This window comes from Hypanus sabinus, chromosome 24 (genome assembly GCF_030144855.1).
Source record: "Hypanus sabinus isolate sHypSab1 chromosome 24, sHypSab1.hap1, whole genome shotgun sequence".
NCBI classification, from domain to species: domain Eukaryota; kingdom Metazoa; phylum Chordata; class Chondrichthyes; order Myliobatiformes; family Dasyatidae; genus Hypanus; species Hypanus sabinus.
In genome coordinates this window covers 17766980-17786937 of record NC_082729.1, presented here as the reverse complement: position 1 = coordinate 17786937, position 19958 = coordinate 17766980, and the positions used below count along the sequence as shown (strand labels likewise).

The 19958-nt window shown below is 39.5% G+C and overlaps 1 protein-coding gene across 1 annotated transcript; it reads right to left on the bottom strand.

The window, feature by feature from the left end:
* Nucleotides 1-3045: 3045 nt before the first annotated feature.
* On the bottom strand, nucleotides 3046-3867 carry LOC132380685 (probable G-protein coupled receptor 139). The gene has a single exon (XM_059949671.1). It carries the CDS (start codon nucleotides 3865-3867, stop codon nucleotides 3046-3048), a length of 822 nt encoding a protein of 273 aa, XP_059805654.1.
* Nucleotides 3868-19958: the final 16091 nt, after the last annotated feature.

Sequence of the window (19958 nt, the reverse complement as noted above, 5' to 3'; positions counted from 1 at the left end):
TCTATCACTCTCTTCCTCCACCTCCCTCTCTCTCTCTCTTTCTCTCTCTCCCTCTCTCACTCTCCCCAGTCTCTCCTTAGCTACTCTTCCCTCTCTGTGTAAATTTTCACTGGATTCTATTACATTTCTGCCAAACCTATGTTATTTCACCTTCGTGCCCTATTGATAACTTCTTTCAAAAACTACTTCATCCCATTTACTTGATCCCATTACCTCTCTTTCCTTCCTTCTCCGGCGTAACAACAATATGACTGGTCATCCAGAATACTTTGTTTCAAACAGAGGTGACCTTCACGATAACCGTTATGCCTTCACTAAGATCAACATTTAGTTATCCTAGCGCACCTTTACTATTCCCCCAGTTGTCGATGGCCCCTTTGCCCATACCCAGCATCAACTTTTTCAAACTCATACATTGAGAAACATATCTTGTCCGATATTAGAAAATAAACCTATCAACTAGTTCTGCACTTTGCGTAGCTATGCCAATTAGAAATGTACTATAGTGACTGTTAAGAAAATCTTCCTCTGTTATCACAATGCCACTTGTATTACAAAATAATGAATAAGCCTCATTTGATTTCGTCCACCATGATGAACACTGATGTCCACTTAGGTCCCGTCCGGCGTTTTGAAACTAGGAAAGAAAACTTTTATAATAGTCAAATGGGGTGGGGGAGGAGATTAAACTTGAAAGGATTTCAGTAAATTGCCTTGAACTTGTCCAACAAGATTTAGAGGGGAACCGATCTCAGGCTGCTGCATCAAGACACGATAATGACTGTGTCACTTTACTCCTGGACAATCCAGAAGCATCGAGTGTTATTCCGCCCCATGGCCAGACAGGTTCACATGACAGGTTTCAGTGAATTTATCTTGGAGTTCGGTGTTGTTCAGTGTAACGTAATTGGTGAAAATATTCAGAAGTCACAAACACCGACACTGAGTTAGGGTATCACTTTAAGAGGCTGATCTTGCGTTGTGACGAGATTAGTTATTTATTTTCATGGGCCTTGATGTTCATAGTTTGTACTTTACAGTAAATGAACTATTACGGTTTTTCTTAAAATAAAACGTCTCCTCCGGTTTATTTGGGGAAACCTACAAATGGATCTATTATCTCGTTTGGCAGAAGGTGCCATATGTACACCAAACGAAATGTTTAAAAATAGAATACTCATCTGTTTTATTTTCAATATTTTCCTCCGTCTTATGACCTATGTCGCGTTGTATTATGCTTCTGAAGAAGTCTCTAATTCTCTATACGCCCATACACCTCAGAATATTAAGCAGTTCGCGGCCTATTCTTTGCGCCTGTTAAGAACAGCCGCAGACTTTCCGAACTCTCCACATAACTGAATTTCTTTACTCCTATTGAATTTCTTTTGTACACGTCCAGTTCGGTTGAATGTTTTCTATAGTATCCTGAACAGATCTACCACACAATGCCCTTGTGTTATCTTACCAAAAGAGTTTAACATCTGGAAATTGAAGTGCACTTTTATGGCCACAGCAAGTGTGTTCTTAAGGGCATTTTCCACCCATTCCGTAACTTGCAAGATGCTACCAGCTTGCAACGTAAAACCATCCATCAGTGAATACTACTGATGTCCCTGAATTAATGTGTCACAAAGTTTATTACCTCTATCATATATCTGAACTAAATTCCATTTGCATCTTCTTCGCCTAAATTTCGGCTGACAATATAGGAATTTCCCTGGCTCCTTAGAAATTCATTTTGGCTACATATAACTAACCCAATTTTCAAGCCTTCAATAAACTCAAACAAATCTCAGTGGCTAAACTATTAGCTAGATTTCCACATTTTCTCCTTAATACAAATATCTGCTTGGTCAATGTTGTTGCAGAGAACCAATGTTTAAACGCATACAGGCAAGAGGTTCAGTAATTGTTCAGACCAAACAAGGCAGAGGGGACTGAATGCGGGCTAAGTGACGTTGAGCGTGGAATTATTATTGGTGCCAGAAAGACGGTTTATGTACCGCAGAAACCGCAAATGCTATGTGATGTTCAAACACAACAGTAACTACATTTTAGAGAGAGTGGTGCAAGAGACAAACAAATATCATTGAATAAGTAGCTGCGGTGGGCAGAAATTGCTATGTTCGTAAGAACGGTTCGAGAAGAATAATCAGACTCGTTCAAGCTGACAGGAATGGGGCAGTAACGCAAATAATCACGCATTACAACAGAGCTACCTGGAAGAGCATCCGTGAAGGCAGAACACGATGCTCCCTTGAAGTGAAAATGAGCTAGCAGTAGAAGGTTAGGAATATCACTGAATGACCCCTTTCTTAGATACACAAGTTTCTTAATAAGTGGCTGATGAGATACACAACAGATACACAACAGCACTGCAACGGATTGCGTGGAGACGCAGATCGGGGACAATGAAACATTACCGGAAATCAATTGTAATTTGTGTACTTTCAAGGCTAGCACTCTTTTGTAAATATGCTCGGATATTTTTGACAGTTAACGAAGCAGAACAATGACTGTGAAACGGTTAATTTTTGTACACCGTAAGTGCTGAAGGGGGGGGTGGACATTTTGCTAATTGTTGTTCAACTTTTGAATCAGTCTCCCATTCAATACGCCAATGACAGCTCTGATCCAGACGTGAACTCTATTCAGTTTCACTGCCCATACCTCACTTTACATTTATCTTTTCAACAATTTACGATATTCCTTTTATTTCCCGAAAATGAAGCTTTCACGAATCTCGGAATCAATGACGCCCTTTTGGGTCGCTTTTTTACATGAATGGAAAGGTCAATGACAAACTGGCTTTGCAAACGGATGTTATGAATCAAGGTTGGAATATACGCAAGTTTTACGCCCAATACTGGAAGTAAGCGATCACCGGCGCATTTTATGTTCTTTGTTCCAAACAAATTGATTTCACTAAAGTAGCTGGAACGTAGACATCCTGGTTTCCGAAAACGCGTTTACAGGATATTTTGGGACACCTTCATAACATACAGTATTACTTTAGTTGTTTGACAGTACATTAAGGAGTGCTAGTCAATTACAGATCCGCCCGTTCAATGTAAACAGGTATTTCGCTCCACTCTTCAGTTCTTCCCTGAATTTTCTTTGTGTCAGTCCGTAGATGCACGTATTGGTACAAATGCTGAGATATCTGAACAGAGACCCAAGTTGTTGCAGAATATATATCGGCGTGCTCCATGACCTGTCTATATAGAAATAATTTTCCGTTTGCCAGTTTACAGAGTGTACGATGTAGGGCATCCACAGTAAAATGAAGTTGGCTGAAAGACCGAAGAGCAAAATCATTGATTTTCGTCGGCTTTCTACCTCTGCATCCTTCTGATTCTCCAGGCTTTTCCGCAGGCCCCGCCTGACTCTGTTTGCTGCTAAAATGTGTTTGATAGTTAGAGCATTGAACAGCAAAACAAAACATATTGGCAATAACGGTGTTGTGACACTTTCAAGTATTTCGTATATTTTCCACGCCGAGGCTGTATAGTATTTGGCTGCTTCGACACAACGCCAAGGGATGTTGTTGATTATAACGTATGGCTCCACTGCGAAGTAAAGTGGAACACACCTCACACAGCTCAGCGCACCTACAGTCGCTATTACCTTCGTCGCTACTCTCTCGGTGCAGTATCGCTCTCGCAGCTTTTGACAGCAGATGGCGATGCCACGGTCAGAAGTGAAAGCGACCGTAAACCAAACGGAACAGTCCATTGTTATCGCTCTGAGGACATCTATTACAGCGCAAATCGGAGTTATAAGTAGGAAATGAGCAAATAAATAAATGTTATTTATCGTCTGCAATATAACAGCAACTATGACCACCATCAGATCCGCTGCCGCCATGGCCACCAGGTAACGTGTCACGCATTTGGAGAGACCACATTTTCCACGAGACAGGATTAAAATCGCCGATAAATTAACTAGATGCGTGAAACATAAAAAAACAATAATAATTCCAAATATATCCATATTTTCCGCTTATATATCATTTGCACAATTAAAGGTCATGCGCTGACGTTAATAAAACCCGGCACTTACAGACAAATCCTGTCCGCATTTTATTTAAGTGTTTATAAATCAGCTATCCGACAAGCACTGCTGATCCGCAAGACCGTATTTTGAAGTCTGTAGTGAAGACACTGCAGTAATGTTTTCCAAAAATTAAATCTGTTTAAATTTTTCTACTGTTATCCTGTTCATTTTACGATTTATGTCTTGAGGAGAGGAATTTGGAGACGATGGAAATGGTCGTTTCCATGGCATCATGGATTCAAAGCAAAACTTCATTATTCTAAGTTCTAAGCTCACAAACCAATTTTTCTCGGGCGCATGTGAAACATTAAACCATGGGAGCGTGATGACCAGGACAGGCACCAAAATAATTCTGGATTGCCAGTGCTGAGTAATAATTGTTCATTCAAAATGCATAGCAAATTCAAAACAATGATAAGTAAACGGCCTCAAAATCAGCAATAATTCGTTTAAATATTGGAATGAAGATACATAAGAAAAATCATTGTTCTGACCATTGATATAAGAAGGCATTGTGGCCAAGGCGCAGTTAAAAAGCTGCCGAAGGTCAGTTTTTAAGAACAAAGTTATTTCCAGCTGACGAAACCAAAAATGATTTTAATTTTATTTATTTAATTTATTAAGAGATACACTTCCGAATATACTCTTCCAGTTCTTCAAACCGGACCTTCTACCAAGTTTTGCTTCAACCCTAGGCAATCACAGGACAAGGTATAATGAACTAATATGTCTTTGGAATGTGGGAAGAAATCGGAGTATGCAAGAAAACGGTAACGTCATGCGCAGAAAGAACAAACACTGTAATAATTCCAGACCTGTAATACCATAATACTGAATGCTTAGCCACCGTGTCGTCCGAGTTAAATTTCGATTAGGTAGCAATAAATCATTAAAATCATTTCTCTCCTGATCTTGTTCATCTATTGATTACCGAAGATCTCAGAACCAATAAGTCAATAGCTTGCAAAATTGCATTTCTGAAGGGATCATTTGAGGATCCGAAGTAAAGTTACGAGAGAAATGGTATGTTACTAGAATGGATTGGGAGAACAAATGCCAGGGGCAAGTAATATTACACCTATTTATTCATTTAATTCAAAGGTCATCTTCGTTAACCGAATTTCCACTGCCGCCAGTGCCATTATTGAATATTATTGGAATATATTAAGATAAGACCCTTCTGTTTCGTTTATCTCTGACAAGAGCACCGAACAGAGGTGCCCCGAATTAACGGATGAGGTGAGATCTTTCATCGAACTTTTTCGCATTTAGGACAGGGTGCAGTATTTCAGCAGATAAACAATAATCAGCGAAGTGGTCTGGTCACACAGGTTTAATTTGTTTTGTGTTGCAGACTAAAAATAATTTGATGGAAATAACAGGAATATGACAGACTTGGTCGCACCATATTGAATAGCAGCAGGAAACATGAGTGTAAAATAGCCTTGGCAAAAGGCAAAGAGAAAAGAGAGTGGCTGTGATACAAAGACACGAGGAGCTCAAAGACTCGTTCGAATGGAAGATTTGCTAACTAGCCTGAAAATGTGGATTCGATATATATAAACTTCAACGCCTTTTCAGGGAGCATCAACACGTGTAGGACTGTCAACTTCATTGTTATAAAGCAGTTTATTTTATTGTTACGAATATCAGCATCAGTGAATAAAACAAGGTTGTATATTTTATCATGAAACTCTGCGGTATTAATATAAATGCAGTGCATACAATTGTAACAGGTATAAGGATCAAAGGAATAGTAACCAGGTCGGTTTCTTACCAGGAATAGCAACCGCTGCAAGTGCAGGATAGTAGATGCTGGCTATGTAAAATATTGCTGGATATCCCATTGCCTGTCTGCGTCAGCGATTGTCTGAATCCAGCTTCACAACTGTCCAATGAGTAGAAAATATATAGAACAATCTCTTATACTACAGAGTGAAGATCATCTGAATTAATTAGACCTCAGTGGCATCGGTTACAACCGAATGAACACATCCATTAAGTGAAGTATTTTTACTCCATTTGTCCCTGTGAAACACATGAAATATCCACTCGAGGGACATTTGCATCAGACTCTGAAAGTATGTGTTTCAAGTTCTATTTTTGTGACAAAATATTTCAGTGGGTACCTTCTCTCAATTCCATTTCATTCTAACAAGAATGAGGTGTCCTCCTTTTCTCTTCCTCCACTATAAACGCTGCCCTCATCTTTTCTCGACGATTGCTCCTTATGCCGCTGCCTTGTCCATTCATCCCTCCCCACTGATATCCCTATTCGCACCTATCCTTGCAAGCGGCACAAGACCTTCACTTGCCCGAATACCTCCTCGCTCACTACCATTCAGAGCCCAGAACAGTCCTTCCAGGTGAGTCGACACTTAATCTGTCAGTCTCCTGAGTTCATATACTGTGTTCAGTGCTCCCGGTGTGGCCACTTGTATAACGGTGAAACCCGAAGGAAATTGGGAGACCGCTTTGCCGAGCACTCACGGTCCGTCCGCCGGAACAAGTAGGATCTCCCAGTGGCCAGACATTTTAATTCCACTTCCTATCCCCAATCTTATATGTCCATCCATGGCCTCCTCCATTGTCGGGACAAGGCCACACTTAGGGTGGAGAAACACCAAAACATATTCCGTTTGGATTGCTTCCAACCTGATGACATGGACATCGATTTCGCAGGCATCCAGTAATGCTTCCACAGCCCACCGCCCTTCAAAATTTCCCATCCCTTTATCCCTCTCTCATGCTATCTTCTTGCTCGCCCATCGCCTCTCTCTGGTGCTCCTCCCCACTCTCTTCTTCTTCAATCCTTTGTCTTCTGTCTCTTTCACCTGTCAACCTCCTTCAACTTTGCTTCACTCTTCACCCTCCAGGTTTCACCTATCTCTCTCCACTTCTCCCACATTTCAAATCTAATCCTCAAGTTTTTTTTCTCCCGTGCTGCCAAGGAGGTTTCGAACCGAAACTCTTCTTTTTTTTCTACCAAGGATGATGCCTGACCTGCTGAGTTACTTTAGAATTTTGTGTGTGTTGCTCGGATTTCCAGCATCTGCAGATTTTCTCTTGTTTCGCATTTGTCAGATTCTGCTCGGCATGTCAACTCATCAAACAAAGCAACGGAACTGAACATTGGCATAGATTAGCCTTTAGGTAGACGCTGATGCATGCCGCCGTTTTGTCTTCTGAGTGGTTTCTGTCCTGCTAGTGATTACAAATAGGAAGTCTACATTAATACAGTTAATGGTTGTTAATTCCATGTTTGCCAAAACATCAATACCCCTTACCATAAGACCACAACACAAAAAGATATTGCAACAGGATTAAGGCATTTTGCCCATCTGGTCTACTCCGGCATTTTATCAAGTTTAATCCAATTCTCTTCTCTGGCCCAATCTCTTGCCTTCTCCCCGTATTCCTTATTACCTTCCCCAATCGAGTAGCTATCAAATTCTTCCTTAACTATACAAAAGGAATTGGCATCCACAGCTACCTGAAGCAAAGAATTCCACTGATTACCAGACTTTGTCTAAAGGAATTCCTCGTTATCTCTGTTCTATAAGAAGGACCCTCTATTTTGAGACGGTGTCCTCTGGTGTCCCTAAACTGTTCCATTAATGGAAACATCCTCTCTACGGCCATTCTATCAAAGCCTTTTACCATTAGGTAGCTTTCGATAAAGTCACCCCGCATTATTCTGAACACGAGTGATCACAGGCCCAAGACAATCAGGCGGCCTGCATATGAAAGTTCATCCTATCCTGTAAACATTTTTCTAAACCCCAGTTGAACACATGCCAATATTAGCGCATCCCTACTAAATAAAGGGGCCAAATCCTATTCACAATATTACAAGTGCGGCCGAAGCAGTGCTTTATAACTTTACAACTTTATATACTTGTTTTTACAGTTCAGTCCTTTTGAAATGAATGCTAAAATTTCGTTTGCCTTCCTCACCACAGACTCAGCCTGCAAAGTAACCTTTCAGGAATCCTGCAGCGGGGTCCCCAAGCTAGTGTTTGTGTTTTATTTTGTTTGTTTTTTCTATCTATTTAGAAAGTAGTTAACTCTTTCACTGCTTCTAGGAAATTGGATGAACATACATTTCCCGACTTTGCATTTCATTGGCTACTGCTTTGCCCATTCTTTCGGTAGCCAGCCCCTTTCCTCAAAAGTATCTGCCCCTGACCTAATACTTACGATCGCCCATGATACCCACACACGCAGTTGGCGGCGGGGCGGGCAGAATATCGATCCATCATAGTACAAATAATCCATAGTCCAGTTGTACATAGTACATAGGCCTATCCCATCAAAAATCGTGATCATTCCATTGTCTTTATATCTTTGTGTTTGATGTGCTTTTCACTTGTTCTCCTGCCCATAACGCAGAGACTTTATTTCGTTCGCTATTTCTGCCGTTGTTTCTTGTCTACCTAAGTGGCTTCGTTGCAAATAATAAGATTTCCTCTTGCCGCCTGTTCCTGATCGTGTATCCCGACTATAATATATCATGCAGCACCATTTTGGCCAGAACGCGAAAATCAGAACTAAAACGTATAAACTTACAGTAAATATATTGGAATATTTTCATAAGGAAAAACAGAGCCGGTTACTTAGCCATAAACCTGCCGTCTGAGGCTGTTCCTTCATTATGTATTATCCAACATTTGAAATGCGTCTTGCGCTCTATACATAAAGATGTGTGCTACTTTTAAAATTCCGTCTGAATCTGATATATGAACACTGTTGTCTTTGCGGATAGTTGAGACCCGTCCTTAAGCTAAAAAAAAGGACAACATTGTTTTCCACCATATTAATGCTGGGAGTTGACACGATGGCTATGCGACTAGAAACAAGGAGTAATATATTGCCATAATTCTGGGAAGTGACCACAGTAGTGTCAGCTTGGAACATTGCAACATAGAATTCGTATACCCATAGGAAATATAAAGTGCGTCCAAGAAGGTCCTTTAATCAAGTAAATGAAAATCAGACTTCTACTTTGCTGAGCATGAAATTGAAGGATGAGTAGGCAAGAATTTTGATGGAATTGATATGAAAACTGACATTTCGAATGTTGCTATAGAAGGGAGAGAGGATTGATGAAAATTTAAAGTCGCAGATTCAGGAAATGTGGATGGGAAATCATAATCAGACCTGACAAGCCACGAATGGTAGAGCTACCTGGAGGTAGGTCAAAATCTGTCAAGTGCGAATAATTTAAAACTAAAACAACGAATGGTTATACCCGACGTGTTTCAATGAGACAGAAATATATGGCCCGGAAGTCCTAGATACCCTGGGTATCGAGGATTATTGAAGACGGAGCAACAATTAGAATAATAGTTCAGCAGGGAGACATAAGAACGACGTTATCTGTAGAATGACCACGAAGCCATCAAAAATAAATTAACATATCAAAGATGAGGCATGAACTACCCGTAACACACAAGATTATAGAACAATCTAAACGTTTCTATGACTGGTTGCAGAGCAATAGCGTAGATATGGACAGAGTAAGCTTAGTTAAGCATTGTTTATTACGTTTAGACGTATTATTATGCTGTTTTATTTTAACCAGGTCCCCGATATGCCTTAACATTCCGGAAACATTAGTCTGGTAGTTGAAAATATAAGTTGCTTTTTCCTACAGAAGTAAGGACAATGTGGATGGGGAAATTGAGCGGCAAGTAAAATCCCAGTATGTATTCTATTGCCCACAAAATTAGGAGATATTAAATGTTTTATGAAACACAATCACGATCAACACATCCGGGCATGATAGTCTAACTGGTAGATTACTGTTATAAGGAGCAAAGTGTAGGATTTTAGGAGCATCACCTGAGCATTCTAACAACAGGTACATTCAAAAAATTGATTGTAGAATTTGAGATGGTGGAAACCAGAGGCCAATGAGTTAGTCCTCATTGCAGTACTTGAGGCATATTAGGATGTTACTATTTCAAAAGACCTGTCATGGGTAGGGTGGAATAATGCGATTGCAAAGAAAGCATTGCAGCGCCTCAATTTCGTGAGAAATCTGCAGAAATTCGGCATGACATTAAAAGCTTTGACTAATGTCTATAGTTTGTAGTGGAAGTTTTTTTTTTTGGCTGACTGCATCACGGCCTGGTACGATGCACCAATGTCGTTGAACATATATCGTGCAAAATTCAATGGATTCGGCCTAGCAAATTACAGATTAACAAATCCGCCCCCCCCCCATCTCCCACCAAACAGTGAGCACTTCCACACGGAACGCTGACGTAGGAACACAACATCCATCATCAGAGATCTTTCTCATCCATGCCAGACTGCTTTCTCGCTGCTGCCATCAAATAGAAGACACAAAAACCTCAAGAGTCGCACTGTCAGGTTCAAGTACAGCTTATGCCGCTCAACTATCGGGCTTTAGAAAAAGGACGGATAAGTTTACTCAGTAGCCCATTTATTGAGAAGCTTGCATAATAAACTATCTCACTTTAAGGAATCTTTATCAAAGTATTTCAATCGCTCAATATTTATTGATATCAATTTGTACTTGCATTTGCATCTTTAGTTGGCTTATGCACTCTTACATTGATTATGATATCGTTATTATTTTATACATTTGCTGAATATTCCCGAAGGAAATTAATCTCATGAGTGTATGTTGTGACACAGACGTACTGTCTGAATGAAATTTACTTTGAATTTTGAATATTTGAGAATAAACTCTGCGTGACAGCAGAGGAAGCAATGCGCAATCCATATCCTAGTGCGAACAGAAAAAAAAACCCGGTTGCAAGTCAGTAATAGGATTTTTGGCAAAACATATATGAAAAAGAGGAAAATAATAGTATTGAGCGTTCTATTCAATTTCATCCGGATCAAAGTATCGGCGCGGAAAGTTAACTTGCGGACTATTTTAGAAAACAACGGGTAAAATTTATCGAGTATTTAAACAACAAATGCAGTTCAGGCGCTGGTTGTCAGTAAAAGAGCGACGGTTAAGTCAGTCAGTAAACGTATGTGTAATGAACTTCCGTATGTAAGAAAGTGAATAACAAACATGATTTTCTCAATAAAATAAATTATTTTATCTAATAGTGAAATTGTGAATTGAAAGGCAAACTGACTTGATCTCTTTACTGCAGAAAACCGTTTCTCTTTCCATCAGTACCGTCTGCGCTGCTGAATGTTTCAGTTTTTTTTTCAACATTTCTTCCTTAACTTTGCAGCATCTGAAATTTATTTCAACTTGTATGTTGATGATTGAACCCAGGATTTCAAGGCATGTTGGAAAATCGGTGTGGAATAACTTTAGGGGAATCGCCATAGGAGAAGGGCAGAAACAGAGTCATGGCGGAATTGAAGTAATTTTTAAAACCATGCTTGGCTGCTCAGAAACATTATTGGAGTACGAAAAGCTGTAATATGCTGAGGACAGAACTAGGACGTGTGTCCTTTTAAACAGTGTAGCGAACGACCTAACGATTCAACGCTATCGCCGGCTCCACGGGTGTTATTTGACATGCCAGATGTTTCTGATATATCGTGTTCTGCATGGTCCGTAATTTCTTACCCGATATACTGATGATCCTGAAATACCAGGTATCAGTAGCAATCTCTGCACAACACCTTTTTAGCCGGGATGGCGAATTTACTGTCCCCATTTTCCTTTACAATTACGTATTCTGTCAGCGTCTTTCACTACATCAGATTGCTGGGGGGGGGGGGGGGGTACGAGACTGACAAGGTGACATTAAGCAGCTCATGATGTGTGTGTATCAATATCAACTTCAGAACACTGTGGAGTCCCATCAAGTAACATATGGCATAACTGTTGAGGAGTAAACGATAGGGCCAGAAGTTATTTGCGGACCTGCGCGTTTTCTTCGAAATAATCCCCTAAACAGTTAACAGCTTATGTTCTCGTCACCTTTTTTCCCCCCTTTTCTCACGGTGGCTGAGGCTACGTCGGATGCCATGACCTGCAGCTTCTCTGTTATTTACAGGCCGGGGTTCTCGCTCTTAGTAGTCGCCGAGTAGCCAGGCTCCACGGTATTTTCAGGAGCAGTTTAGAAGACGTGCCTCTGACTCAAGCGGCTCTGTAGCGGACCCGATTGCTCGTCGACGTTGCCGACTTCAGCGTTTTGGAAGTTCTGAATATCAATACAGCCGTCGCAGCCGTTGGTGACCTTCGTCCTCTGGTTGGTAAGAGAGAGTATGCTGATTCGCGAGTCAGGCGAAATTGCAATCAGAGTCGCTGCAGACAGACGTCTAAACAAAGACGCTGCGGCTGGAGCGATATCACTCATTCGCTGGTACACATGTGACTCTGTTGTGATGTCGAAGTGTTCGGAAGGACAGTAGTTTATAATGGACTCAAGATCATATTTGCTATTGCTTGCATGGTGGATGGTAGGTTGTTTGATGCTTTTTGTTGGAACATGTAAAGTGAGAGTAGGGTTGATGCTTTGTTGCTGCACGTGAGAGGGGGGAAGGATGACCTTGGGGTACGAACGTTCATATATCATTCGTTCTTTGTCTTCTTGTCTCTGTTTCGTGGATGTGTACGAAGCATAATGATTTCAGGTTGTATACTGTATATATTTCTAGGCATTAAATTGAACCAAATGAACCATTGAGCTATCGAACCATCTAACCATTGGAAAACTTAATTATCAAACAACTAGTACGCACTGTACACGGTGACATTGACGATTGTCCTGTAGGCAAAGTCGTGGACCCACTGAAATTAAAGTGGAATAAATCTTGTACAACATGTGCCATAATCACCGCAGTCGCTAATATCTCAAACAATATATTTTTTTCTCAGGTTTTGACATTGTGAACCGAAGGACATTAATTCAGCACAGTTAACCAAACCTTCATACAAGGCGATAAATTTAGCTTGCAGCATTATAAGAGCGACGATTCAGTACCACTCCCGGTATCCAATTTTATATTACCCTTTTATTCTTGGTATTCCTTCCTCCGTCATTTTGAGGTGAGCAATGTTATCCGGGCATCTGCACACTGAACTGATTCCGCAAAATATAGCATCACTTTCGAGGCCTTTGAGATTCATGTAATCTGATTTGTCTAACCATCTACCTATCTATCTGGAATCATTCAAAACATTGTTTTCTCAGCCGAAACGGGTACAACCTAATGTCTCAGCATAGCTAAGCACGATCATTTGTCAATTGCTCGGAGCTTTCGGAATTTTGTATAGTGGCTTTCTTAAGTTTTACATAGATAATTCAGTCCAACGAAAACTGTTTAATGCTGTTGTATAGTGACTTTGAGATGGCACCAGCTGGAGATCGTACTATTGTAGTAATATATACCCTGTACATGTTCCAAAATCTTTCAATGTCTCCTTTCGATTCAGCATATTTTTGATGTGTTTAGCTTATTGATTTCTGCAAATTATGTGTGATCGCGATGGCTGTATCAATTAAGTCAGTTGTTGTTGCTTGTTTATCGTTCATTATTATATCCGGGGGATTATAATGGGTTGTCCGATTTGTCAAAAAAAAACGATTGGTCGTTATATAATTTATAGGAATTTGACTCTAAACCTGGATCTGGTTTGTATTTATAATAAGGTATGATTTATTTTATGACTTTGTACCGTAAAGCGATATTTTGATGAAAAGTGTTTACCACTTCATTGTGTCTGTGTAACCAATGACATACAATTAAATTATGCAGGATCCTGTAATAAGTTGAACGGTTTCAGGTATTAAGTGGCATATTTTACATTTTTCATCTTGAATTCATTGGTCTTTTATTTTGTAATTGTGATGCATTTTCACTGTTTGTTTCTTTCTTTTTGGTTAACAATCTTGTCCTCTATTGACCGCAACAACCCTTCTGATATTGGGCAGAGGCCTCCAGCTGCGAGTCAGTCGTTCGAGACTTCATTGCGGACATCTAGGTTTCTCAGATTTTGGGGATGTCTTCACAGAGGGTGAAACTCTTCCACTGATTAACTTTGTCTTCAGTAGTGAACATTTCTAAATATTTGCTTGGTTATGCTCTCATTGAAGTTTAGTTGTATAAAGAGATTTCAGACTTGTTAATGCTAGAGGGGAGTGCTAATAAATGCTTCCGTCTTTGAAATGCTTTCCTTCCTTAGAAATTTTATCTGACTGTTGTGTAGATTATCAATGTCTCTTATTCCTCGTCCACTTCTGTACTCGCCATGGCTAACCTAAGTGCAATTGAGTGAAAATAATATTTTCTGCAAGTAGTCATTTCTGTTATTTTGTTTCATTATATAGCTTCCAGATCAATTTTGGGCAAAAATAATATGTCAAATAAATACGTAAATGTCAATATAGTAAAAGTGTTTATAATTGTGTTATTTTCTTACCGTTGAGCTCTGATAGAAAGTTCTTTTTTTCTTAAGCTGTAAAATAATCTCCGTCGAATGGCTTTCGCTCATCCTACTATGTTCTATTTAATTTGATTGTTGATATTCCAATTAATTTTATGCTTCATGCTCATCGATTGGTTGTATTGTGTCCTACTGTTCTGCTTTGTATTTCTTTAGCTCCATTTATGTATAATGTTCTGCATTTACCTGTTCAAGTGCATATTTATATCTATCGAAAATAGCTCTATAATTTGAATTTACTGATGAAGGAGCATATCATTTCATGTATAGAAGGTGTGTTAAGTATAAACCATTTTCTTGTTTCTGTTTTGCAATCCAACTTTCTTCCGATCCGGGTAAAGTAGAATGCAGTTTAAGCCCAGGCGGAAACATAGTGGATTTACTGGTATTATTATTTATATTTTGTCAGCTGGAACTGTTGAAACCTAAGGTGAGGACATAGCGAAGTACGCCGTTTATTCTCTTTCTAACCGTATTGTTGTCTTTACTGTTGTGATTTTCTGAAGATTTAAATAGGGATTGCTTATAGCCCTATTTTTTTTAATGCTATTGTGTGGTGAATTTAGGACGATACCTGTTGGAGATATTACTATAGGACATAGTATACCATATCATGTCCCAAAAACTTCCATTTTCTTTTTTAATTCACTATATTTCTAGTGTTTTCACTTACTGATTTCTGTAAGTTATACGTGACCCGGAAGGTCATATCTATTAAACAAGTTGCTGTTGCATTTTTACCGACCATTGTTATATACGGACTGTTCTTATAGATGTTTCAATCTGCAATAACAGGTCGGACGTAAAATAATGTGCTGAATTCTCACTCTAAAACTGAATCAGGTGCGTATTTATAGTAAGGTATAATTTCATTTACGTTTGTATTTTAAAGCAAGATTTTGGTGAATGACTTTTGCGACTTGGTGGTTTCTGTGTAAGAAATAAGACCGAGTTAAACTTATTCAGGATCCTGTAACGTGTTTTAATGTTTCTGGTTTTGCTTAACACTTTCGACATTTATCATCCTGCGTTTGTGGGTCCACTATTATGTAGTTATGATAATTTTTGGCATTAACTACCTGGTCCACAACGGACCCTTCTTTTTCTGGGAAGAAGTCTCCAAGTCTGAGACAGGTGTTCAGCGCTTCCTTGCCGATCTCTAGTCTACTCTGCTCCTGGTCGTCCATAGAGGGTCATCTACTTCTACTCTTTACCTTTTTCATCTGTAGTGATAATTTCGTCATTTTTCTGGGTATTGATCTCACTTCAGTTTTGTATTGTATACTTTATCGACAATCGTATGGATTGCCGAAACTTGTTTCCGTTGATATAAACAGTCAGAAACTTTATCTGACTGTTGTGTAGATTATTACTGTCTGTTATTCCTCTTCCTCCTTCTATTCTCTGCAGAATTAGTCTAAACTGATTCAACTGGTCGTAATGATATTTCAAGTTTGAGGATCAGTTATTATCTTCTTCACTGTGACAGTTTCAGATTACCTTCGATCCAAGATATTACGCCTAAATAATACTCTGATATAGGTGTAGCAAAAGTGTTAATTTATTGCCTTTTGTTATATTTTTACTGTTGAGCTCTGTTTGGCAGATGTTCGTAAGCTTTGTGGTAATTTTTAATAAACGTTTTTCCTTCAACGCATTTCCTTTGCTTGCTGAATCGCCAGGCTGGAATATATTTGATGTTCATTATTCCATTGCATTGTATCCTGTTGCTTGTTTTGTATTTTATCAGCCCTATGGAGCCTTTCGAAATGTTTAATATTCTGCATGGATCCAGTCCAAAGATAATATTTATATTTATATCCTTCGAAGATAGTTGCACTATTTAAACGTTTTGCTTTAACTTTTTGTTGCAGGAGCGTATAACTGATTTCATGCCTACTGCTCGATAGGCAATTTCAGTCCGGAGAGGATCAAGGCTGTATTTATTCTATTCAAAAACGGGTCAGTCCTGTATTCTAAAACAGAATCAAGGCCGGTAATAGTGAATTAAGGGAGGGGTGGGGTGCGTAAATGAGTAGTTACTGCTCTTCTTAAATATAAAACCCCTCTTTTTCTTTCTTTTTATTTGGAGAAACCTTGGCAGAAGGTAACACATTCACACCACACGAGACGTTTAAAAATATAGTACGCATCTGATACTCATACACTCATATGTACCGTTGTGTTATTCTTCTGAAGAATGAAATGAAATGAAATGAAATGAAATGCAATGAAATCCTTGAATCTGTATACCTCCATACACCTCATAATATTCACAAGTTCACGGTGAGATTCTTTCGCCTATTAAGAAGACCTGTGGTCTTTTCAAACTCCCCATATAACTAAAGATTTCTAATTCTATTGTATCTCTTTTGCATCCTTCCAATGCGGTTGAATGTTTTCTGTAGTGTGCTAAACAGATCTGCCGCACAATACACTTGTGTGGTCTTACCAAAAAGTTTTAACAGCTGTAAATTGAAGTGCACTGTTATGGCCACAACGAATGCGGTCTTCAGTTCAACCCGTTCAGCAACTCTCAAGATGATATAAGCTGCAACGTAAACCTCATCGGACAAAACCTGTAACGTTCCTGTATCTGCGAACCACATAGTTTATTACCTCACACGTATCGGCGCTAAATTCAATTTTCATACTCTCCGCCTAACGTTTTGACTGAAAATGACATGATCTCCAGGCAGGATCTTCAGTTATTGTTCAGGTCAAACATCAGAAATGCGACGGAGTGTGGTTTAAGTGACGTTGACAGTGGTGCCAGAAGTAATGCAGAAACTGCAGATATCACGTGATCTTCACACAGGTAGTAACTACCGTTTGAACAGAATAGAGCAAGAGACATATAAACCGTCATCCACTGAGTAGTTGTGGTGTGGCTGAAAACGCCTTGTTCATGAGAACGTTAAGGAAGAATAGTCAGACCGGTTCAAGGTTATAGGAATGGACAGTAACGCAAAGTGTCACTTATTAGAAACGAGCTATCTGGAAGAGTATTTCTGAACGCACACACGATGCGACCTTGAAGTGAATGAGCTACAGCAACAGAAGATCAGGAACAACATAGACTGACCCATTAATTAAATACAAGAGGTATATGACCCTTGAATTTACTGTGATCATGGTCATCATACCTACTATCAAAGTTGTTGTGCAAATCGATATCTTCCGGGTCACGTAGACCATTGGAATAAAAGAATAAAAGAAAATGGCGGTATCAACAAGTTAATCAACTTTTGAAGCAGTTTCTCATTTAATACGACCGGGATTGATGATATCCACCCTCGAACTCTGTTCTATTTCACCTTATACTGATCATTAAAACAACCTTCAACATTTTTTTTGTAACCGTCAGAAATCTCGGATTTATTGAAGACTTGTTAGGTACTCTTTTTACATAATTTGAAATGCAAGAATACACTGATGCACATAACAAATTGTGATTGAAATTCGGATGTTATGAATCAAAGTTGTAACCTAAACTATACGTCCAGTAATGGATCCAAGCGATCAACAGCGCATTTTACGTACCTTGTTCCGAACAAAATGATGTCATAAAGCAGCTAGAAGGTAACCCCCCTCCAGATAGCCAACAACAGGTGTACCTAGAATTCTGGGACACATTCATAAAATACAAGTTTACACTAATTGTTTGAAAGTACGGTAAAGTACGTCTTTCAATTACACATCCGCCCGTTCATTGTGAATATGTTCTTCCCTGAAATTTCTTTGCGTCAGTCCGTAGATGCTCGTGTTTGTACAAATACTGAAATATCTGAACATAGACCAAAATTGTTGCAGAATATATATTGGGGTGCTCAAAGACCTGTCTACAAAGAAAATATTGTCGGCTTGCCAGTTTACAGAGTGTATAATGTAGGGCATCCACAGTAAGATGAAGTTGACTGAAAGAGCGAAGAGCCATATTATTGATTTTCGCCGACTTTCAGCTCTGGATCCTTCTGATTCTCGCGACTTTTATGCAGTCCCCGCCGGATTCTGTTTGCTGCTATAATATGCCTAATGGTTAGAGCATTGAACAGGAGAATTATACATAATGGCAATAACGGTGTTGTGATACTGTCAAATACTTCGTATATTTTCCACGGTGATGCTGTATAGTATTCGGCTGATTGAATGCAGCGCCAAGGGATGTTGTTGATTATAACGTAAGGCTCCACTACGAAGTAAAATGGAACACACCTTGCACAGCTCAACGCAAATATAGTCGCTAGTAACACAGCCGTTACCCTTTCAGTGCAGTACCGCTTCCGCAGCTTTACAAAGCAGATGGCGATGCCGCGGTCGGAAGTGAAAGCAACCGTAAACCAAACGGAACAGTCCATTGTTATCGACCTGAGGACATCAATGGCAGAGCATATTGGAGTGATAAGTAGGAAATGGGCAAATAAACAGATGTTATTAATCGGCTGCAATATAACAGCAACTATGACAACCATCAGATCCGCTGGCGGCATGGCCACCAGGTAACGAGTCACGCATTTGGAGAGACCGCATTTTCCACGAGACAGGATCAAAATCGCCGTTAAATTAACCGAAGTATGGAATATATAATAGTTATATAATAATTACAATTTCTGGCATATTTCACGCTTAAATATCATCAGCACAATTTAAGATAATGCGCTGACATTGTTGAATCCCGTCACCCAGAAATTAAAAAATGAATAACATGCTCAGCTGCTGCAAAGAGATATTATTTCATTATATCAATGGAAGTGGCAATGGCAAATGCCCTTCAACTCATCTAAATTTTATGCTATGCATGTCAGTCACAAAGTTAAACCAATCAGCACGACATTTAAAATGAAAGGAAAAATTCTTAAACTAGTCACCTACCACCCATAACCTGGTGGCGAAATCAGCACGGATCTTAACTGGGCATGCTACATCAATCAGTTTGCAGCGAAAGCAAACAAATTGCTGGGTACCCTGCGAAGAAACCTCCACGCATGTTGTAAATCCGTCAAGGTCATGGCATACAAGACACTCGTTGGCCAAAGCTTGAGTATTGCGTGGCCATATGGGATCCCCATCAGGTTAATAATAAGAAGTACATCGAAAAAATGCAACGCCGTACTGCTCCCTTTGTGCTAAACGATCACAGCAGGAAATCCAGTGTCACCAAAATGCTCTGCAACATTCAATCGGAAATACTTAAAACTCGACGTGCTGAACTACGGTTAAGCTCCATTTTCAAAGAAATTCATAAAATCACACCATCAAACATCCAATTTCGTCACAGGTCAGATCAACTCGACAGCAAACTAGACCCGACATAAGGGAAACCACTTTATTCAACAAGATTTGCTAACAGCACAGTCTCCACCCAACAACAACAAAAGAGTGGAATCTTCTGCCGCCAGACCTGCAGAGTATTTCTGGCATTAATATTTGTAATGATAGACTCAATAAAATCAATTTAGGGGGATGTAGTCAAAAAAGCTACTTTACATTTTAAGTGCCACACCGTTCA